We start from the raw sequence: 23336 nt of genomic DNA on the forward strand, positions 1-23336 counted from the left end.
AAAAAAAAAAAAAAAAAAAAGAAAAGAAAAAGAAAAAAGAAAAAAGAAAAGCTTGCCTAGTGTTTTGGTTTTGTTCTGGCACTGGGCACAAACCCAGATGACTCCTCCACTGAGCCACACCCCCAGCCCTTCCTATTTTTTATTTTGAGAGAGGGTCTTACTAGGTTGCCGAGGCTGGCTTTGAACTTGTGATGGTCCTTCTCAGCCTCCCGAGTCCCTGGGATGATAGGCGTGTGCCACCATGCCTGGTCCTGCATACGGTTTTAGGGGTTGGCGGTTCCCTGAAGCCCAGTTCAAGCATCAGCGACTGAGCCACACTTGCAAGAGAGAGAGAGGTTGGGGGGAGCTTGTGTGGTGCTCCTAGCTGCCCACGCCCCAGGCTCCGAGAGTCCTGTATCTGCCATGGCTCCTACATTCTCCGTCCCTGTCTATGTCTGAATAACTGAAAAGCTAAAGAGAAAGTGATGCCTGAGAGAGGGTGAAGACGGCCCTGCCCGCCCTCCTCCTCGCCTCTCCTTCCTGGCGGCCTTATGCTCTTGAGCGGGGTGAGCTCAATGAACTGATCTCCTTGATTGTGAAAGCCGGACTTTAAGGGAATAATAGAGAATGCCATTTCCTTACTGACCATTGGCTGTGTGGTATGTACTTTTCTTTTGTTCTGTCTCTCACATTCACCAACAGCTGTCAGGAAGTTAGTATCCACGACCAATGGAAGTCTGAGGTCCGAAACATTTTAGCAACTCGCCCAGGATTTGAACTCAGGTCCAGCTGAGGTGCCAGCGAGGTGTTTGACAACCCTGAGCTCTCTGCCCCGTTTCTCTTTGTGTGGGCCCTGTCCTCAGCTTGGGGGACCCTTGCGGGTACATAGGAGGTATTTTATAGCTGTGTGCATCTTTGTAACTTCCTCATGGGGGAGGGAGGGAGGCATGCCCAAGTGTTGCATAGGAATCTTTTAATGTCTGCCGTTCTTCGATGAGATCCGACACAGGCAGGAAGCCGGGGACAGCACCCAGCAGCTTGGATCCTTTTCCCACCAGGCACCACCATGTTGCTCACATCTGGCCACAGGGCCCCTGTCCTCTCTTGCCTCCCAACCCTAGCACCCCCTGAGTGACGGTTTGCAGTGTTTGTCAGATGTCATCACTTCCCTGTTGCAAACTTTCCAAAGCCTCCTATGGGGGGCAGAGAGGTTCCTCCCGGGGCTGTGGGGACCACAGCATCCAGCCCTGACGGCCTCCCAGGACACGCAGGGTCTGGTCCGGCTCCGGCGTGCCAGCTTTGTGGCTGCTGATCTCGCTCTTTCTCCTGCAGCTGCCAGGCTGCTTCCCGCCTGAGCCCTCCGGGGCGTCACCAGGGCTGGCTGCTCGTCCCTTCCCGGGCATTCTCAGCAGCTTCCTTGTTTACTCTCTGCACACACTTGTCCCTGGGTGAGATTCGGCCTCTTTTGGGGTCACTTGGTGCTTGTTTTTGCTTCCCAACTTAAAGGCGACTCTTCTGAGGTTGGGGCTTTGCCTCCCCTCTGCTCATCATTGCTGGCTGCCAGTGCTTGGTGGGTGCTGTTGGCATGGGTGCTGGTGGCATGGGTGCCCGTCAGGAGGTGGGCCTGCCCTAGGCCCTGGCGCAGCGCTGGCAGCCAGGTGGAGCCGTCGCCCGGCTGCTGCTCTTGGTGGGTCGGAATAGCGTCACTGCATAATGCATAAAGCAGGCCCGAGGGACTGCCCAGACTCCACGGGTGCTCAGAGACCCCTCGGACCCCTCGGTCTCATGACACGCGCCCTGGAGTCTGCTAACAGGAGGCAGCTGCTTCTCCCCAGTTCTCGGTTCTGTGGACTTGACCTTCATACCAGCAGCGCTCGGCGCTCCTCTCTGGCGGGGCCTTTCTGACTGACCTTTTGCTTAGGCCCCAGGCAGTGCGTCCATCTCTGACAAACCCCACCAGGGCCAGTGCCTTTAGAGCGTGAGTCCCTGTGAACGCAGGGAGCGGCCTAGTGATCCCTAATACCCGATAAACTGGAAACAATGGGTGCATTTGAGGAGGAAGGCTAAGACAAAAAGACGTCTGGACTCAGGCCCTCCTAGGGGGGCCGTGGAAAAGTTCTAGCACGTGGGATGCTGCTCCTTAACTCCCTGGGGGGCGGGGACCCTGGCCAGCCTCACAAAGGGCCATTATGAGGCCCCACTGAGCCGGGAGTCACAGCCCTTTACGAAACCAGAAAAATGTGTCAAATATTATACAAACACGGACTGTCTGGGCTCCAGTGTGAGACCAGGAATTTCATAACCAACAGGGCCCTCCTAATCTGATCAAATACTTCCAGAATAAAGTGACACAAGGCAGATTTCACCATTGTGTAACAACTTCTCGGTTTTATTTGTTGCTGGCCAAATGCTCAATGGAGTGATTCATCTGTTTTCTATTCTCCTAGACCCATAGGCATTTATTTTTGTGGGATGTATAGTTTACCATAAAATTAGTGCCTTCCCTTTATGGAAAATGTAGAAGAAATAAGTAAGACACTAGCCCCTTGGTTTCATCATGCAGGGAGAGTCTCCTCTAAGGCTGTGCTGAGTGACTCTCCGTGAGCTGGGTTTGGCTTGTCTGTGGCCTCGGTGTGTGCCAGCTACATGGTAGACCCTCTTCAGAGAGCAGGTGTGGGGTGTCCCGGGCTGCGGGGTGTCCCGGGCTGCAGGGTCCCCTGTGAATTGAGAGCATTCCTGCTCCTTAAATACTTCATAAAGCCTGGACACCAGCGGCTGTGTGGTAGCCACCTGTATGCACCTGTCGCTGCATGCACCTGTTCTCATCAGGAGGCACGGCTACCCCGGGGGCATCTGGCAACAACTGGAGCAATTTTTGGTGGTCTCCACTGGAGTTAGGGGTGCAGGGGCTGCCGGCCTCTAACAGGGAGGACAAAGCACTACCAAACATCCCCCAGAGCACAAATCGGCCTCCAGCACAAAGAATTACCTGGTTCCCTTGGTGTCAAGGCTGAGAAGCCCAAACTCTGTGGCTGTCTCATATCTGAATCTATTGTCTGTTCTTACACATTTATTTCCAATTTCTTAATATTAAAAAATTAACAAGTGACTTCTCTTTTAAAGAACCAACCAGATAGTAAACATTTTAGTCTTTTGGGGACACGTGGTACATTACTTAACTCTGCTCTTGTAAGAGTTTGGAATTAGTCATAGACTATGCATACATGAGTGGACATGGTTGTGTGCCAATAAAGTTTTATTGACAAAAGCAGACGGTGTGCCCTTGGATGCTAGTATCCCCACACCTGTTACAGACGTTGCTCTGACGGGCACCCTTGTTTCTTCTCCCCTGTAGCCGATGATCTCCCCAGGAAAGTTCTAGAACAGAGAAGTAGCTAGATGGGTGTATATTTGGGATTTAAAGGTTCATATCATTTTATATCATTTTATGTGTTAAAGTTCTACCGATTTCTCAAATGAGAGTGTTCATTTCCAGTGGCTTTCTAAGCATACTGATGCCACTGCCATTCGGTCAGGTTTAGAGCCACCTCTAGCAGTGTGGGGGTGAAAGGGTCAGGCGGGTTTGCAAATCCAGTGTCCCCGTGGGTGGCGGGTTGGTGAGTGAAGCCGGCCAGTGTTGGTGGGCACGAGGAGAGTGGTGGGCTTGAGGGGGATGGAGAGCAAGGGCCATATCCAAAGGGAGCAGCTTCTCAGGTGCCACCTGGCCCACCAGGGTGACACTCAGTGTTACTACTTACTCTTGTGTTTGCAGAAAACCCAGAGACCCGAGTTTGTGTCAGAAGGCTCCCAATTTCTAATTGTTGGTGACAAATCCATAGAGCTCTAAATACCGGGTAGGTGGGTAATCCCACCTGAGGTCTGTGTCCCTGCACTACCAGCTGGGGGCCTGCCCTCTAGCTGTGACATGCTGTACAGGGGTCGGGGGAGGGGAGGGGGTCTGCAGCAGAGATGAAGGCAGACCCCCAGGCCTGTGGTCATGTGTTTCACGCCCTCGGGGCCCCGTGGCTTCTTGTCTCCTAGATGAGGACTGGCCAGCTGAGGGCTGACCCTGGCAGGAAGGAAGCTTTCCCTCTTGGAGTAAGTGGCTGGCTGTGGCTCAGCTGCCTGGCCTGGGGACCAGCTCCTCCTGTGCTTTCTGAAGCAGCCGAGGTGAGCAAGGGACTGTCACCCCTCATTTCCTGGAGGCTGCTGCAGTCCCAGCCAGCAGCTCCCACAGGCACCTGCATGGTCTGGCCCTGGGCCTCAGCTCCTGGCCTCTGTGCTCTTCAGCCTCGCTGTCCTCATTTTTTCCTTGATTCACTGAAGATTTGCCGAGTGTCCAGTAAGCACTCCATGTGGTGGGTTTGGATCCGCAGGGCTGCGATTGTGGGTAGATAACATCAAGTTCTGGGCTTCAAGATACTCTGTAGGAGGGGAGCCAGGGAGTCCTCTAGCAAAGGAGGCTGAGGAGGAATGAGGAGGAGGTCAGCAAGGCCCAGGGAGCACGTGGAAGGACCCCAAGCAGAGAATGTGGATTCTCCTGCTGTTCCAGGCACTCCCTCAGACCCTGGGCTTCTGGCCTTGGCCAGGCGGCTCTCATCCTTCCCCTTGTCCCCGCCCCGCCCACCAGCATCAGATCTGTGCTCACAAGTCACCTTCTCTGTGAGCCCTTCAGGAACATCCTGTGGAAGATGCTCTCCCTGCCTGGCATCTGGATGGTGTGCAAGGGATAGTGGTTGAACGAAAGGAGATTATGTGACTAACGTACTAGAGCCTGTTGCTTAGGGCTGGTGGCTTCCTGGGCCTGCAGGATCACATCCCTTGGGAGCCTGTTTGAAGTGCAGGACCCATGGCTCCATCCCAGACTTACGGAGCCATGCTCTGCAGTAACACAGTCCCCCAGTGATTTATCTGCACATAAGACTTGCACCCATTCCTGTATTTAATTCTCTGTTTCTGGCAAGAGGGTGATAGTGAAGATGCTGTCAATGCTGCAGCTCCAAATAAGAATCTAAAACGGTCAAAATCGGATCTCTTCAAGAGCTGTTTCTGTAGTCAATCAGAGGTCGTCACCATACATTAAAAGCCCAAACAGAACTGCACAGAGACTTTCAAGAATATCTTGCATGGCCACCCAAGTGACTTTCTTAGCTGAATTTTGATTAATCTAAGCTAGGGATGCATATAAAATTCTTCATGTCTGGCATATGGCAGAGAGTTTAGAATGAATGGATACTGATCCTGTTTTCTATATTTAAAAAGCAATCTTCCTATTTACTAAGAAGGAATTCCTGTTTTTTTAAAATATTCTTTTAGATGTTGATGGATCTTTGTTTCATTTATTTATTTTATGTGGTGCTGAGAATCGAACCCAGTGCCCTGCTCATGCTAGGAAGCACTGTACCACTGAGCCACCACCTCAGCCCTCAGGAATTCTGGTTTTACTAATAAGTAGCAATCTTCCTGTTTGTTATTATTAAGGCCGTTCATAATAACTGAAAGGATCCTCAGAGTGCAGGATGCTAAATTCATGGTTTTCTCTTTAAACAAGTGGTGACTAAGTTAACCAGGTCTTGTTTCTTCTCCCCTGTAGAAATTTGCTCCTGAAAGTGATGTTTTTATTCCAGAATGATAACTACACCACAGAGAGGTAGCTACCACTGTGAGATCTGTCCTGCTTCTATCTGGCTGATATAAAACTTGTTCTTTTTGTTCTCATGATTTTTGGTTCAGTCTGAGAGAGAAGAAATAACCTGTTTTTTTTCCTCTTTTATTTTAATTTTTAAAAATTTTTTAAAAATTTATATGTAACAGTGGAATGCCTTACACTTCTTATTACACATATAGAGCACAATTTTTTATACCTCTGGTTGTATACAAAGTTTATTCACACCAATTCATGTCTTTATACATGTTCTTTGGATAATAATGTCCATCACATTCCACCATCATTGCTAACCCCCTGCCCCCGCCCTTTCCCATAGTCTGTGTTTTTGAGTTTCCTTAAGATAATACCTTTTATTCTACGTCCATTAAATATTGCTTATCCTGCAGCCAAAGCCTTCCTACCTTGTAGCTTATAATAAGCACCCTGTTACAGGTCATTAGCTTGGATAAGAGACTTGCTAGGACTTTTTGGTAGGGCTGGTCTAGTTGATTCTATTATAACATCAGATTTGTAGAAAAGTAGATTTATTTTCCTTTCATCTGTACACAGTTACAACTCTTTTTTTAAAAAAATGTTTATTCTAAAATTTAATTTAAAATGTTAAAAGTTATAGGTGGACACAATGTGTTTATTTTATTTTTATGTGGTGCTGAGGATCAAACCCAGTGCCTGGTAGGCGAGCGCTCTACCTCTGAGCCACAACCACAGCCCCACAGTTACAACTCCTGTCTCTGATTTCAGAAGGCCACAAAGTGATGAGGTAGGAAGGGCTATCTGAGTGTCTGCAGGCCAGGGCTGAGAGGCCATCCATGTGGGTGCCGTGTGCATGTTGGGACATGAGCCCGTCTCTTGGTTCACACGGGTCTGTCCTTCCCTCTCTGCCCACATAAAGCCCGGGATCAAAATTGATCCCCAGTGAAGTGTGTCTGTCATCTTCCACCCTGGCCAGGGTCGTGATGACCTGGCTCTGGGTTCTCACCAGCACGTCTGCTTCTTGTCTTTAAGATGGGGATGATGGAACACACCCTGTCTTCTTATGTGGAGGACCTCCAGTTTAGACAACATTTGGAAATACGACTATAAGATTATGTGTAGGTACTCTACTTCTCCTTATAAAATCACCCCGTTCCTTCCTGCAAACCTTGATAAAGCTTCTATGTAACAGGAAAGCTCAATTCTAGTTTGGTTAAACTTTCCTTAGGGAGCGAGGGTCAGCGTTTCCTATAAGAAGCCTGAGAGTAGCTAGTTCAGGCTTTGGGGGTCAACATGGGCTCCCAGGGTACATGCCCCCTTTCCTCATTTTGGGGTACTGTTCAGCTGTGCTGAGGCGCAGGTGTGACTGTGTGTCGACAAAGCTTTTCATCATTGATGCTTCAATTTCATGTCATTTTCGTGCATCGTGAAATGTCAGTCTTCTTTTGATTTTTTTCAACTATTTGAAAACGTAAAATCCCTCTTCTAGGGGCTAGGGGTTGTGGCTCAGAGGTAGAGCACTCGTCTAGCATGCACAGGCACTGGGTTCCTTCCTCAGCACCACATACATGTAAAAATAAAGATATTGTGTCCCACTAAAACCAAAAAATGAATATTAAAAAAACAGATTCCCTCTTCTGTTGATAGGCCATACAGAAACAGAGAGCTGGTGGGGCGCCTCGGTCCTGTGTACCCTTCCTCTCTATGGACTCTTTATTTTCCCTTGTCGTTGGCACCCACCTTGGCTGCGTCTCTCTTCGGTCAGGATTCATGTCCTCGTCACCCTCGTTCTTGGTTGAGGGTTCCTTCACACAGATCATACAGAAGCGAGAGTCCGTGTCCTAGAACTCACATTCTGGGCCTGTGCCACCTGTGGTTGGTAATGTCACCATTGCGGGATGGAAGGGGGCCTTGGTCCTCATCAGACTGCCACCCTGCAAGGCTTGCCCCAGTCACTTAACAAAGCCAGGTTTGGGCGGAGCTCAGTCGGCAGAGCACTTGTGCAGAGCTCTGGGTTCTAGTTTTCTGTTTCACCATTTTTTTTCAAGGGTTATGATCACATAATTGACTTATTGTAAATTGATATTTAAAAAACATTTTAGAAAGAAGGTGGTGGGGTCATGGTAGTGAATAGCCATTGAGTAATCCCTTTAATGTCCCTTGAAGAACAAATTTTCTCCCTCCACATGAGGGATATCAACACTCTGTTGACTTGTTGGGAAACAGTGAAATCCATCATAAACTGAAGGGCTGTGGGAATCTCCATTCAGTTTTATTCGAATTCTGGGTAACAGTGGATGAGCAGAAGGGCAGTCGACCTGCTGGAAGGTCTTCTGCCCCGGCAAGTCCTGTTCCCGCAGGATGGTGGCATTTATAGCGGAGTCTTACCTGGACAGGGATGTACTCCAGGATCTCTTTAGAATGAAACTGATGGAGAATGGCCTGTCAGCCTCACTCAGGAAATGGCAGAGCTACAGGGAGGTGGTCAGGAGGCGATCCAGTCCAGTTCTTCCATTATCAGTTCAAGATCTGAGAGAAGGAAGGAAACGGCAGAGAGATAGGGCCACAGTAAGAAGCAGAGTTCCAAAGCCTTTGGATTTTTCACGCTGCCACTCAGATTGCAAGCAGAATTCATAAGGAACACGACTGGTGTCCCTAAATGGGGTGTTGGGATAGTGTCCTAGTTTTGCTTTGCAGTCTGTGCTTCAGAGATGAGCTGTACTGAATGGTGGTCAGCCATTGCTATCTGAAGTCCTTAACACGGGTGTTTGGTTTAAAGGTCAAAAACGTGGGTATTATCAGGAAATCATAAAGATGTTTCTGTCCTCTGTTATACTATGTGCATGTTCTCATTTGCGTGACTGGTTGACTATTTCAAAATCGATGAGAGCAAAGTTACTAAGAAGCTGTCAATTCGATGGCTGAGCGGGTTTACCCCTGGGATGGATTACAGAGCTGTGTGGTAGTGCTGGGAGGTGCCAGGGCCCCACCCAGGATCTTCCTCCAGCGTGCTCTGCATGAGGGTCCCACTTGCCACCAGAGTCATGCCTGATGTGGCCAGGGCAGATGGTGCCACCATGCTGACCGTGTTCTAGATCAGGGTTCTCATAGTGTGACTGGAGAGCCTGGGGTGTCCAGGACCCTAGCCAGGCTCTGTCCGTCAAAACTGCTCTCGGAATGAACCAACCGTCCTCCTGTTTCCCTCCCATCCCACGGTGGGCTGGGGAACTCTCAAAGGCTGCATGACAGGCCGCGACGATGTCACTTGGACACCAAGGGGCACGTGGCGGGTATGACCCTCCGTTTCTGGAGGTCTCCACTTTAATTCCCAGAAGGGTAAGTGTCGAGAGGCACAACCCACATGGACACGGTCCCTCGGAAGGCCTTAAAGTGTCCTAAGATAAAGCCCTGGTGGAGTGCTGTGGTGGGTACTGCCTGTGCCTCCTTGGATGGTGCAGACACACCTGTGCGGGCTCTGTTATGGCTCCCTGAGAACACAGGAGGACACGAGAGCCGGGAGGAGTTAAGGACTGGCCGCAGGTCACTGGAATAACAGGTGGAAACCCAGAATCGGAACTCAGGCCTCACATTCTTAGCCACCTGTCCCCTGAGGTATCAGGGACTTGGTCTCTCAAAGCAGCAGCACCAGGCGATACCTAGACTTGCACAGGACTTCCCAGAAGGGGAGATGGTAGGCCTTCGCCAGGGACTGTCCGTCAGGCCCTGTGCCCTTGGACTGTGGGAAACAGAGCCTGTTCTCAGGGTTCGTGGGCAGAGCCCAGCCCCGGACGTGTTTGATTGGTGTCATGCCACGGGCAGAATAAGACAAACAGCTGTCCGTTACTTAAATCCAGAGCATTTTACTTACTAAAAGAAGCTGGTGTTGCCAGCTGCCCTTGAACCGCTGGGAGCCCTGGGCTGGTGCGTCACAGAGCAAGTGGGCCGCAGTGTGGCCCCTCTGAGCCTTCTCAAGATGCGCCCTCTTCTCGTCACTGTCCCTGCTGCCCCAGTCCCTCCTCACAGCTACCACCTTGTGCCTGCGCATCCTGCTGGGAGGCCGGCTGCCTTCACCTGAAGGCTTGGACACTCAGGAGGCCGAGGGCAAGAGGATGAGGGAACCCGCTGGGCCACCGAGACCTGCACGTGTGGGACCTCCGTGACAGGGCCCGGCCAGGAGCAGGTGGCCTTGTTCCTGAGTGAAGCAGAAACTCGGGTTCATTAAGGACTAAGGGCCTGTGGGTGAATTGGCGTCTATTTTTAAACATGCAGCCCTTTCTTCTCCAACTGTCAGTGAGCAGAGCACGCTGCGCCCGCCACCGCCGCCGCCTCTGTTTATTTTTGTAGTGTCTGTTGTCCTCGTCATTATCGTGTCTGGACCCTTTATGGAGCTCCAAATGTCTCCGAGACCTCTTTGCGGCGAGGTCAGGCACTGGAGAGAGTCCGAGGTGGTCATCTCCAAGGATGTCACGATGCTGAGTATTTGGACAAAATTGATAAATGTAACATTTTTATGCTGAAAATACTATCTTCCCATTTCAACAGTGTTCATTAGGCATTCATCATGATTTTGAAAAATATGTGTGTGTTCCCTCTTGTTTTGGTCCTGGGGACTGAACCCAGGGGTGCTTAACCACTGAGCCACCTCCCCAGCCCCTTTTTATTTTTTAGTTTGAGACAAGGTCTCGCTAAGTTGCTAAGGCTAGCTTCAAACTTGTGATCCTCCAGCCTCAGCCTCCTGAGCTGCTGGAATTACAGGCGAGCCGCCCCCCCCCCCCCAGCTCTGCTCTTTTCTTTTTTTTGCCTCACCTCCTTTTATGAAGGAAATGCTGTCTTTTTTCATATGGGCTTGTGTTCAGCGTGTTCTGTGATTTGCAGTGCCGAGCACGTAGTAGTGCATAATGATCCAAAGAATAGACACGTAAATGCATCAATTATGTATATCGGTAACTGTTGTTCTCTAGCTCTGAGAATAATACTAGAAAATCTGTAGCAAACATGCCCATGCTTCCTAACTTGAGGGCTCCATTGGGAAGACCTTTCTTTTTTCCTACATGAAGAAGCATGCAGTGCTATGTGTCTCGAATCTGGCTCAGGGCAGCCCCCTCTTCCTGATGGGGGGGACGTCAGCAAGCCCCGTGTCCACCCAGCTAAGAGCTCCCAGCACAGAGACCAGGGCGCAGGATGAGGCTGCTGAGGTCAAAAATGCAGCAGGCCCTCCTCTCTGAAAGAGGTTTTCTTGTACTCGGAAGTGGCAGTGTTATGTGGCCATTGAAAGGTCTCATGTGTAGCAGTAGCTTTTGGGCAACCGACTGCCCCAAAGGGGGTGCCCAGCTCCTAACCTATTGCTGAAAGAGAAATGCCATTGTCTATTAATACCACCGGAACGAAAGATGAATCGTGAATTGGCCTTGATCTGCCACTGAGCTGGACTTTGATAGCTCATCCCTTAAAAAGGTTCTTTTATATCTAAGAAAAAAAAGCGTGACGTCAAGCCAGGGGGAAAATTGATATCAATATTTAAGACCAAACTCATACGGCTTAAAAAAAAAAAGCCCCTTGTGAGGATGGTTTTTACATGCGTAGCTAATTAGCTTAGGTTGTTATAAGCAGGGCTGGGAGGTAGGCTTCGGGCGGCGTCTCGGCCGCTGGTCATGGTGCTTGCCTAGGCCAGCCAGTCTTGGGGTTGGAGTCCCAGAAAGTGGAGGGAGAATAATCTGCCGTTTCTCGCTGGATTGGGGCCACCTAGAACGCTGTTATGCTGGAAATGCTAGAATATAATCACTATCAGGTGAGCATTCTTCCTGTTCTTCTTTGGTTTCTGACATGCCGGTTGGCTGATTCACCTTTTTAATGTGGCTGTAGTAAGCACACGGTGCTCAGTCAGGGCAAATCTACTCTTTTTAGGATGTTTATGGTCTGATGCAATGAGAAGTAATTCAGGAGAGTTTTGAACAGGGTCAATGGTGGGGTTTATTTCCCCGGCGTGTGGCTGTGTGATCTCCATCTCCTGTTCATACTGTACCTCTTACAATTAAATTGTGTCTATCAGGGAAAGAAAGAGTCACTTTAAATTGAATGTCATTGATTTTTTTTTAAAAAAAGCAGTTATAATTCTGCAATAATGTTTCTAAGGATAAAAAGTATCTGGGTGACTTAGTCATGACTTTAAAAACTCATACATGTAAGTGTTTAAGTGTATAAGTTTTAAGTGTGTTTTTTTTTTAAACCTGTTTAGCGTGGAGTTGTGTTTTTAATTGAATTCCTTTGTAATTAAAATATTAATCATTCAAATTAAAGGAGGAGGAGTTAATCCTCGACCAGCTGATTTAAACATTGAAATGTTTACATTCTACAAGCTTTTTACAGTGACTTTTTAAGGAGTTTTGGATGGATTATTTTGTGTGTATGTGCGTGTGTTTCAACAGAGAGCTGTTCCCTTTGCCAAGGAAAGTGTGATACACTGAATATGCATATGTGAGACTGTGACTTTGATCTTACTAAATGTTTTCAGGTGCCTTGGAGACACGTTAGCCTTACTGATAGTTGCAAACTTTTAATGAGTAGACAGAGAAGAAGGGCACAAGGTTTGACAGAGATGGGTAGTTAATTAGCAGGGAAATAAAACAGAGTCTTACCCCCGAATCCTACGTGTTGGACTTTAGACTTCAATAATATTGAAATCCCTTAGCGCGGTGCCTGGTACCCAGGGGCGCTTCCTAGTTTGCTCTGGGTGGCCGGTGGGTCTGCTGGGCGCCTGGAGGACAGCCGTCCGCCGCTTGGGAATAACGTGCTGTCTTCTTTTCCCTCCCCGGCTGTGCTCAGGTGCAGACCCACCTCGAAAACCCCACCAAGTACCACATACAGCAAGCGCAGCGGCAGCAGGTCAAGCAGTACCTTTCCACCACTTTAGCAAACAAACATGCCAACCAAGTCCTGAGCTTGCCATGTCCAAACCAGCCAGGCGACCGCGTCATGCCACCGGTGCCGGGGAGCAGCGCGCCCAACAGCCCCATGGCCCTGCTCACGATTAACTCCAACTGTGACAAAGAGGTAATGCATCCTCCTCTCTGCTCCTCCTCCTCCTCCTCCTCCTCGTCCTCCCACTCAGTACCTGTCTGTTGCCTCCTCCTCCCGCCCTGACCATGGGCTCGCTCGCTCGTCCACCCAGCCTCAGCCACCAGGGCCTGTCCGGACCCTCCAGCTTCCTGTCCCCCATGTCTGGGTTTCGGAGTTCACTGCTCCTGACAGCAGCCTCCCCAGCAGGGCTCTGCTTCCCTTGCCCCATGCCCTCTTTCCGTCCCTGCCCTCCAGCTCAGGGGGTGGCGAAGATGCAGAGGGGTGACGGAGAGGCGGAAGAGGAAGAGCAGAAATAGAAAAGGTGTGGGACAGGCGGTGGGGCCGGGCCGCTCGCTGTGAGTGTCTGGAATATTATTTTTATTTCTCCCTGAGTGAAAAAAAAAAAAGATAAAAGAAACAAGCAGCGTTGGCGTGCCAGACTTGAAAAATACGGCCCATGAGTTTCTGACAGACAAACCACGGGTGGATGGCTGCCTGCGTCGGGTTTCATGATAAAATTGCCTGTTGCACCCGCTTTGGTAAAGGCTGGATTGGAGATGAGACTCAGACAGACCTGCGAGCTAACGGTCGCATCAAAATGGGAGCACAGAAATCCCCGAGAGGAGAGGTGTGGTTTAATGCCTGTTCTTCTTTCCAAATTCTGAGATGATGAGCCTCGTTTTTATTGGAACTTTTTCCTGGACTCTGAAATGTTCAAGTTCAGAAGTGACTTTAATCACGAGAGGGATCATGTCCTTTCCCTGTGCCCAAACCGACCATTTCTCTGTCCAGATCTGTCATCTAGCAAGATGACTGGCCCGAGGTCCCCTTCACCCCTCTGTCTCCGGGTGGATCTACCTTGTCTGAGAGCTTCCTTCATCCTGTTGTTCTGCTGTCAGCCTCGCTTACACGTCCCCACAGAGTCACCTGCAAATCCAAACCAAGGGCTCTTCTGGCTTGTGTTTTGCAGGGGTTTTATAAGTTTGAAGAGCAAAACAGGGTGGAGAGCGAGTGCCCCAGCATGAACGCACACCCACGGGCTTCGTGCATGCAGGTAGGAACCGATTACCGCCTTCCTCCACTGATTTTCTTTCTTTCTTTTTTTTTAAGTAGAGAAAGCTATGAACAGGGCCACTTTCTTCACAGTAGCTCACCATTAAATAATTACTAGCTATATATATCCAATGTATGTTTACTAGCTATATATATCCAATGTATGTTTCCCCAACATTGCTTTGGTTCGTTAGAAAGTGCTTAGGTGTATGAGTTTTAATAAGACATAAACGCTCTTTATTTGTGTACCATCATCATTGTGTGTTACACAGATTGGTAGGGAAGCAGGGTAGCAAGATGTGTCACTTATATCAGCGTATAAGTGGAGTCTCCCAGAACACACGCTCTGAGACATGATGAATTTAATAATACCTAATGGCGGTTTTCCCAAGTAACGAAAAGTTCCACTACAGCATCCTGTTTAATGAATAAATTATGTGACATCTATTTACGTGTTTATGCGTGTGCATACAGAGATGCCACAGAGAAAGTAATCAACAAAAAGAATTCTTATGTTTTGCTTTTCAATTTTCTGTATTAGAATATGGAACATTTTTGTGATCCGTACTTTTCTGGATTTCCCACTATCTACTTGTATGATTTTTGTCAGGAGAGGAAAAAATATATGAAAAAAAACAAGCACATTAAGCGCACTAATGTTATTTTCATTAAAACCAATGATGGATTCAGTTAGAAATCATCCATTAAAAACAAACAAAACTAGTGCCACCCAGAGATGGGATGTAACAGCTTGCTAGCAGTTTTGCAAAGTTGGCTGCCCATTATGCTTCTGAGGGATCACTTTGTAATTCTCACATTCACATGTCCACTCCTTTCCTGACAGTGAATTCCTTCTACGGTTTATCCTGAGGTCTCCCCAGAAGCCAACAGGACGGGGAGCATCATTAGCCCCCATTTCAGGGATTGGCATATGGCGCCTCTTGGGCACTGGAGACTCCACCTTAAGCTGAGAAGTGGGACAAGCAGGACTCTGTCCCAAGCCCATGACGTGGGAGCTCAGCTTTTTAACAGGAGGCCGAAGGACCCAGGGCAGCATCCCTGTGCCTTCTGAGGTCCCCTTGAAGAAGCTCTGTGCAGACGTGGGCACACCCATGGCACCTGGCTCGCCCACGTGGGCCGTTTACAGAGAGGTGTCTGCAGGCTTCTCTTGTAACTGCCGCAGTGCACGTGTCATCGCTGTTGTTTACCATCCTACCTGATGCTTGGGTGCCTCAGGGATAAGATTAATGTAGCGGGAGTACGTCGTCCCGGGGGCTCCTGGGGGACAGTGCTCACTGGCTGCCCTGCAAGAAGCTGGTTACTCTACACACCACTGCTGATCCGGGCAGGGCCAGCCAGGGTCCTGAGAGCCACAGTGTCTACACGGCCTCCGGAACCAGGGGCTGAATTCCCTTCTGCCTTTTCCTCCTCCAGCAGGGTATGGGAAGGGAAACCAGGAAGTGGCAGCTGTTATTCAAGAAGAGGCTTCCTGCCATCTTTCCTGCTCAGGACAGGCAGTTCAGCATAGTGGGGAAAGCCAGGGGCAGATTGTGGCTCCAGCCTGCTTCAGGGTGTGCTTCTGGGCAGGCACTTCTCCATCTCACCCGGATGGTTACTGCAGTAACAGCACCGACCCCGATAGGGTTGTGTCCGGGTAAAAGATGTAGCCCATGCAAATCCCTAGGTCAGCCCTGGGCACCTGGGACCCCTCAGATGCTGGCCACAGATGCTTAGCGTCCTTGATGTTAGTGGTCTTGTGTTTCCATCTTACTGGGGAGAGGATGGTCACTCTTAAGATCTAACTAAAGAGCATTATCGCTTTAGGTGGGACAGGTCCCTTTTGGGGAGTGTTGCACAGTTTTTGCTCATTTCTCTCCTGTGGCTTTTTCCTACAGATGGATGATGTCATCGATGACATCATTAGCCTGGAATCAAGTTATAATGAGGAAATCCTGGGCTTGATGGACCCCGCCTTGCAGATGGCAAACACGGTATTGATGGTCTTGTTTTTTTTGTTTGTTTGTTTTAGAAAATCTTGAGATATTTCCATTATTCTCTCCCTTTGTCCTGAACTCTTATAGTTTTGGGTTGCATACTTAACCGATTCATTGAGAAATTAAAAATAACAACAACCAACAAAAAGATGGAGAATTATCTTAGTTCACAAATAAGCGACCTTGACACTGGAAATGAAGGGTCTTTCATGAGTTTCTCGGGCTCCCGGGATAAAGCTCTGTGTTCCCTGGAGTCCAAGTGGGCTTCATGGGAAGGCAGCCTTGTAATTCCCCCGATGGCCCGTGCCCCGCTTGGTGCTCCTCCCTGTGGTTCACAGTGACCTGAAGAGTCGATCCAGCTTCCAAAGGGGGCTCCTTCCTGTTCCCAGGTGGTGGGGGGCGTGAGGTCACCCTGCTCAGCAGCACGTCTTCCTCCAACCTCAGTACAGCAGCCGTGGTCACGGGGCCCTGTGTGTTGCTTGTAGCCCTCGTGCGTGGGACAGCTTTTCTCCACAACTCGGAGCCCAGTCCGTGTGTTCTTTTCCTTCCTCTTGGTGCCTGTGCCATTTATTGCTGTCCTCCCAAAGTCTCCCTGCACATCCTACTTAGTCCTCGCAACAACTGAGTCACCTTGAGGTGGCCTCTGTCCTTGGCATTAGGTTATTGCCAGGTTGGACAGTCTCTCAGGAGAGCCCGTGGCCAGAGCTGGGTGTGCTGGGGGGCCGTACAGTCCTCCTCCATTTCCCAGTAGAGGACTGCCAGGCGGGCCTCTGCTGCAGGGAGGGAGCAAGGGAGCTTTTGAATGGGTTTGTGATTTCAAACTTGCCAGACCAAAGACTCTGGAGATCTCTTTCCCAGCAGCGTGAATATACTTAACACTGCTGAGCTGTGCACCTTGAAATAGCAAAGAGGGTAAATTTCATGTTGTGTGTTAACTTTGCCGCAATGAAATGAAGACAAAAACCAAACCTTCCAGTAGTGAACTGCCCCAGCCAGGGCAGAAGAGGGCCTTTCCTGATGCACACCAGGTCCTCAGCAAGCGGAGTTATATATTCAGCATTTCCTATTTCATCTCAGTCCAGTTCTTTAATTCATTTGCTTGAACTCACATGGGGCTGGGGAGGACTCCCCTTGGAACCTCAAACCTGCTTCTAGCAGGTTTGTGTTTGTCTGTTTCCCACCGTGGAAGCTCACCTCCTGATTTTGGTAGAACCCGATGCCAGGCCATTTTGACACATGTTCCTGTGCCACCTTCCCAACCCTCTTGGAACCTCTGGAGCATCCCTGAGATGCCACTGCATGTGGCAGCAGCTGGGATCCGAGGGTGGGCGTGAGCAGAATGCCCCGGAGAGCTAGCACTTGGGAACTCACGAATGTGCCACGGCACGTGGGTGTGCTCACGTCCCCACGGCCACAGTGGGCCTGTGGTCCCAGAGCTTGGCCGTGGGAGGGGTCTTTCTACCAGTGGTCCTCACTGGCCACCTGGCCGCACTCAAGAGGCCTGTAGAATTGACCTAGTTTCAGAAATTCTTGCTTTTTTGTTTTTGTTTTTGTTTTGTTTTGTTTTTTGCAATGGTGAGGACCTTGGGAGACAAATGATCCAACCCCCTGCTGGGCCCATGAGCCTCCCCCTGCGTGTCCTCACACCGGGCTTCTCAAGAGGCCTCTGGCGGAGGATCAGCACAGCGGTTGGGCTGTGGAGAAGTGGACCAACCTGGGTTCGGAACCAAAGTGTGCTGTCACTTGACTTCTTGACATCCTTGTTCCCTGCCTGTAAAATAGGGCTCTAAATTATACCTGCCTCACACAGTCATCTCGCTTGATAACGCACAGTGTTTATCACTGGAAGCATAAGTCATACTCAGTGAGATCCCCGGGATATTGATTGTGATTTATTTGTTGATTGACCTGGGTTCAGGGAGCACTCCTAAGTACCAAGCTCTGTTCTAAGAGCACCATCACCGAGTAATCAAAGTGTCCCTCACAGCGGGGGTCTGCCGTCCTGCTGGGTCCTGGCTTGCATGAATTCTTCCATGCGACGACCCTTCTGGAAATAGTTGTAGCGACCCCCACCCACACATGCTCCCCCTGTAGAATGGGTGCCCACGTGTCCTGGGTCAAGGCCCCCGGGCATCGGGTGCTGCTCTCCCCGACCTAACTGCTCCTGGATGCTTTCTGAACCTGCTCTCCCTTGAGTGAACCTGCAGGGGTGGGTGCTATAGATGCAAAGGTGAGGGGTGCCCGGTTACCATGGGGCTTGCACCTGGAGGGGGAGACCAGACCGTCGCCCCTCAGTGGAGAGGATAACAACGGATCAGGGCCATTTCCAGGTAGGCAGGATGCTCTGGAACCAGGTGCATCCGTTCCCAGGTAGGAGAGCAGTTCCCCGCAGCCACCGCAGAGGCTCCAACTTCATCCAGCATCCACTTCTGTGCATTTCCACACCAGAAAAGGCAAAGTGCCTCCCTTCCAAGTCTTACTACAAATCATCGAGGCACTTCGCTATCAGGGGAAGGACGGTAAAATGCAGGGTTTGGGCACACAGGCTTGGAAGCAGGGCTATGCATGCGTGCTCTCGAGTGGTTGTACCCCCTGCCTCAGTGTGTCACCTGTAACACGGGGATAAGGATTGCATCTGCCACAGCTAATCAAAGTGAGAACTATGACTTCATCCACAGAAAGCAGTCCCGGCCCACTGCCCCCACTAGGAGTCAGCTACTCCCGCCCTCCAATTTTTCACAGACGTGAGGGATAGTCATCTAAATTAAATGACCAAGCTGCTTCCACCCTCCCCATTTTCATTTCTTTCCCACAGAAAGTTTAAATTCAGTGTTCTTCATGGTAGGCGCTTTTCCCTTTTATTTGATTTTTTGAAATGCTTTATTTCAAGTTAACTACTTAACAAAAGAAAAGTGGAAGGAACCCAGAGAGGAAACTATCCTAAGGGAATTGACGTCCAGCAATAACTATTCTGAGAGCACAAGGGCCTCTTGTCCCTTCACAAAGAAGAAAAGTCCCTGTTTGCTTGGGCTAACAGTGTGCAATTGATACTCGGGGAAGGGGACCGTCCAGGGAGAAGAAATAATAATGGCTCACAATCATCATTTTCTTGGGAAAATATTCATTTTGGTGGAGCAGAACATTGAAGAACTCAATTCAGACCACGATGGGGGGCAAAAAAACACAGGCAGGGGTGACCTTCTTCCCTCCTTCCCAGTGGGACCTTAGCTGTCCTCTGTGCACCAGCTCAGGGAGGAACTCTTATCCACTGAGTCAGTGCTCCAGAAAAACCATCGAAGATCAAAACAACCTTGTCTACAGAAGACGTCCCTTCCTCTCAGTCCCAAAGGTGTCTTTTTTGATGTTATTTTTATGTTAACTGAGTGTATGGGGGAATTTTTGTTACCAAGAAGGGAGGCACAGAATTTTTGTTTTTGTTTTTTTGTTTTGCAAAACCCAGGATAAAACCCAGAATGAGTTCTTAAATATGCTGAATAGTTCTCTTTTTTTAGTGGGGGGAGGTACCAGGGATTGAACTCAAGGGCACTTGACCATGGAGCTACATCCCAGCCCTATTTTGTATTTTATTTAGAGACAGGGTCTCACTCGCTTTTGCTGAGGCTGACTTTGAACTGTGATCCTCCTGCCTCAGGCTCCTGAGCCACTAGGATCACAGGCGTGCACCACCGTGCCTTCCAATATGCTGAATAGTTCTTAAACCTTCTTAAGTGTATATATGTCTGTGTACTATAGACATATAAAATATGATGAGAAAATGTGTTCCCCTTCGGGAGAGGTTTGGAATCAGATGACTTGGGTGCCTCTTTTCCAGGCCAGCTATCCATATCACTTGCCTGTTATTTTCCCTAACAAATCATCCTAATGACAGGATTGCCTGTTTTTCATCCGATTTGCATATGAAAATGTAATACCTACCGTTTGCATTTCCCGAGACAGGGGCATGGTGTTTTCCCTTTAGCTCATTGCTTGGAATCTTCAGGTGACGTTCTTGATTTGTTAACGTGCAGTTTCCCCCGAATCTGAAACTCCAGCAAGACAGGAAAGAGGCGTGAGACTTGGGAGCCATTACTGGGTGCTATGATCCCAGCAAGTCCCAGCTCTCTGGCCATTTTCAGGGCTCTGTTGGGATGTGGGAAGGCCTTTCGCTTGGTGTTAAGTAGGACAAGAAGGAGCCTGCATGCTCTGGGCAAGGTGACCCTGAGAAGGTGACCTATTTCAAACAGTGCCAATTAGGGGAGTGACAGCTAATAATGAAAGCCACTTTTTATCAGTGACTCCTCCTTAGTTGGAAGGCCCTACAATGGGGGTCAAGGACATTTTAAATCAGCTCAGTGTGTGTGTGTTTGCATGTGTGTGGGTGAGGGGGTAGTTTTATGCAGTTATATAGTAAATGTCACCTCAACAGGGACACAGTGGTGCTGGGTCTTGCTGATCTTCCTGTCCTGTCTATCACCCTGGTCCTGATAGCCTGTGTCAACTTACCCTGCCACAAAGGCTCTTACTTGGTGCACACCCCCCTGTCTAGCCAGGGGCTCGATCCATGGACTGATTTAAATCCATGGATTGATTTAGAAACCATCCTAGGAATAGATGCAGGTGGCTCTCAAGGAGGGAAACACAAAAGGTTCCATTTTTATCTCCTGATGGTCATTGAAAGGGCGAATAGTACTGCAGATTGAGCACCCCTAACTTGAAAGTCCAGAAACCAAAATGCTCCAAAATCTGAAACTTTGTTCAGTGCAAACACGAAGCCACAGTGGAGAGTCCCCGAGTGCACCTCACGGGGTACACCACAGGCAAAAGTCAGGTGCACCGAGCTATTCTGTAAATGTGTCCACAGGCAGTGTGCGTAAGGCGTGAATGAAACAGAGGTGAATTTAGTGTTTGGACGCGGGTGCGATCTCACATGCAGATGTGCCAAGGACCCAAACACTTCACATCTCAGCATTTCTGATGGGGGCTGGTCACCCTGGGTGTTGGGCACAGCCTTTATTAGACACCTCTTGGCCACTAAATGATCCCATCAAATGCAAATGTTTTCTGAAGTTACTTCCCTCGCACGTGGAGTCCAATCCAGCTGCGATCCGGGGTGGGGGGGGGGCGGGGGCTGTGTGACCTGGAATCCGCAGGGTCTGCCTGGAAGGGTGTCCTTCCTCGCTCTTCCTGCACGGTTGGTGTCACAGCTGCACTTAAGCCACTGGGAGAGGCAAGGTCTTGGACCCCTTGGGACAAAAAAGGGCGAATAAAACCATCGTGTCCAACCAGTGACCAGGAAATGCACATCCCTGCAAAGGAAGTCAGCGCCAGGAAAAATGAATTCTCCACCTTGACAGCAGTTCAGAGCTAGAGGGAAAACCCAAGGACTCTTGAACTAGCCTGGGAACACACATGCTCCTTTCATGCTTTTTTGAAATTTTTTTTTTTTTTTGTCTTTTATTAAAGTCTGTGGCTCCCTCTGGTGGATTTCTGAAAAATTTCAGTTTCAAGGAAATTTGTTTAGCAATAAGGAAATCATTTTCCAAAAAAAAGAACATTGGATAGAAAGAAGTCAGAAAATTGACTTTGACCAAGAGCTCTGTGAGGGGCAAGGCTGTCCCCAGAGCCCGACTTCAGAGCTATAGGAACCGTTCCCTCTGCACCTGCATGTGGCCTGCTGTGCCAGAGAATCTGTGTGCCACCTCCCCAGTGTCTTCAGGCTCCAAATAAAGCCACCAGAGAGGCAGCTCACCTTCTGTGGTGTGAAACTGCCCCTTCGTCTTCCTCTTTGTAATTAATACCTGTGAGGGAAGAAAAATACTTATGTCGTATTTCCTTTTTGAAAGAAAATGTTTTGCCTTTTTCTCCTCCCTCCCTCCCNCCCTCCCTCCCTCCCTCCCTACCTCCTTCCTTCCTTCCTTCCTTCCTTCCTTCCTTCCTTCCCTCCTTCCATCATTTTCCTTAAGTAAAGCCTAAAACAGGACGTGAATTTTATCTGAAACACTTGGTCATTGCTCAAGGGTTTACGTGTGTCCTTGTTTCTCTGTCCAGTTACCCGTCTCTGGAAACTTGATCGACCTTTACGGCAGCCAAGGCCTGCCACCCCCTGGCCTCACCATCAGCAACTCCTGTCCTGCCAACCTCCCCAACATCAAACGGGAGCTCACAGGTACGTGCCCAGTGGGTGGGCATCTCATGGGGGCTTCCTGTTGCCCTCCTCGCCAGGCACGGGGACCAGTGCAGTAATGTCTAGACCACCGTGTGTGACCCATGGACCTGTTTCTTGGGGTCTCTGAAGTCGTTAAAATGTGGTGTGATATTTTAAGATGGAGGATTCATACATGGCCCTCCCGGTTTCCAGGGGTTCCTGAGATACTGGGGATGGGGACACGGTTGTTGCCAGGCACTGGTCATGGTCTGCACGTGCGTGCCCCTTGGGTCAGGGGGGCAGGCAGCGCTTCCCCTGCAGACCTCTGTGCCCTACCTGGCAGTTACATCCCTTGCCAAGGCCCTGGTGGTGCTGAGTTTGGGAACCCTGCTCTGCATCTCCTTGACTCACCTGGAGCCCTCGGGTGGGCTGTGCCAACTGCGTATTTCTCACATCTTCAGATGCCACGTGGTGTTTTTTTTGCTGGATCACGTGAAAAAGGTTTATTACACGGCGGGGGGAGAGTAAATCATAAAATGGAGCCATTAGGTTGGTTGTCCTTGGGGCAGATGTGAAATTACCAGTTGCCACTTTCAGGGGAACCGAGGCAGGAGGTGCTTAGAGCTGGCCTTCTGCCCTGGTGAGGCTGGCCCTGCTCCGCCCGTTTCCACCCCACGTTCCCAGCCTACTGCCAGTGGGGTGATGCACAAAGAGTGGGGATGCGGACTTGGGGGAGAAAATCCCTATCCTGTGGGATCGTGTCTTTCAAAAAAAAAGCATTTCAAAAAACTGGCTGAAGAAAGGTTTTAAAAAAAAAATCATTAATTGGGGTTTCAATTGAAATAATTAATGAATAAAACTATCCAAAGCCCCAAACCCAATAAGAACCCCAGCAGGAGGCAAGAGCAGAAAGAACAACAGAAGCCCTCGGGGCTCTTGAAGAGGGGCATGGAGTAAAAGCCACCCCCCATTCCTCCAGGCAGCGAAGGTCCAGCATGGGAGCTTCTTGACTCAGTTTTCATGTGACCAGGCCGGTTTCAGTGGCTAGGTCCACCCTCCCAGTCTAAAGAGTCAGCCTCTGCATTATATCTGCGTATGTGCACAGAGGCCCACAGGAGTCGGCACACAGGGACACATGGGGAGGCACCCCTGTGACATCATGGTGCACTGTGACAGACACCTGCAATGTCACTCAGAAACAGTCTCCCGGACCTCTGTCATGCACACAGCGTTTTGTCAGCTGAGTTCCCCACGTGTTGGGACAGCACGGACCCCACACATGCGTTAATAACGAGATAAACGTGTGGGTGCACCTCAAGGTCTTGCTGTCTCCAGGTAAAGGACAAACTGGTGATGAACTGTTTCACCCTTCCTCAGAGCAGACTGAGCTCTCTGAGGTCCCGATGGGTCAAACAGAGGGTTTGGTTTTGATGATTTGGGTGTGAGGCGAAAGGCCAGCTCCTAGCTC

At 49.6% G+C, this 23336-nt stretch overlaps 1 protein-coding gene across 5 annotated transcripts in view; it reads left to right on the forward strand.

Annotated features, from left to right (window-relative positions):
- Mitf (melanocyte inducing transcription factor) overlaps positions 1 to 23336 on the forward strand; it is an 86884-nt gene that overhangs the window by 49631 nt on the left and 13917 nt on the right. For 3 of the 5 annotated variants that reach the window (XM_048786999.1, XM_048787000.1, XM_015495073.2), the window contains exons 3-6: positions 12443 to 12670; positions 13647 to 13730; positions 15625 to 15720; positions 21772 to 21889. In XM_048786999.1, the coding sequence (XP_048642956.1) occupies positions 12443 to 12670; positions 13647 to 13730; positions 15625 to 15720; positions 21772 to 21889 (526 nt within the window). Of the gene's footprint in view, positions 1 to 11169; positions 11409 to 12442; positions 12671 to 13646; positions 13731 to 15624; positions 15721 to 21771; positions 21890 to 23336 lie in introns of those variants that run through there. The other 2 variants (XM_048787001.1, XM_048787002.1) reach the window with 2 other exon arrangements.

The sequence above is a fragment of the Marmota marmota genome, unplaced genomic scaffold, assembly GCF_001458135.2.
Source record: "Marmota marmota marmota unplaced genomic scaffold, marMar, whole genome shotgun sequence".
Classification (NCBI taxonomy): Eukaryota; Metazoa; Chordata; class Mammalia; order Rodentia; family Sciuridae; genus Marmota; species Marmota marmota.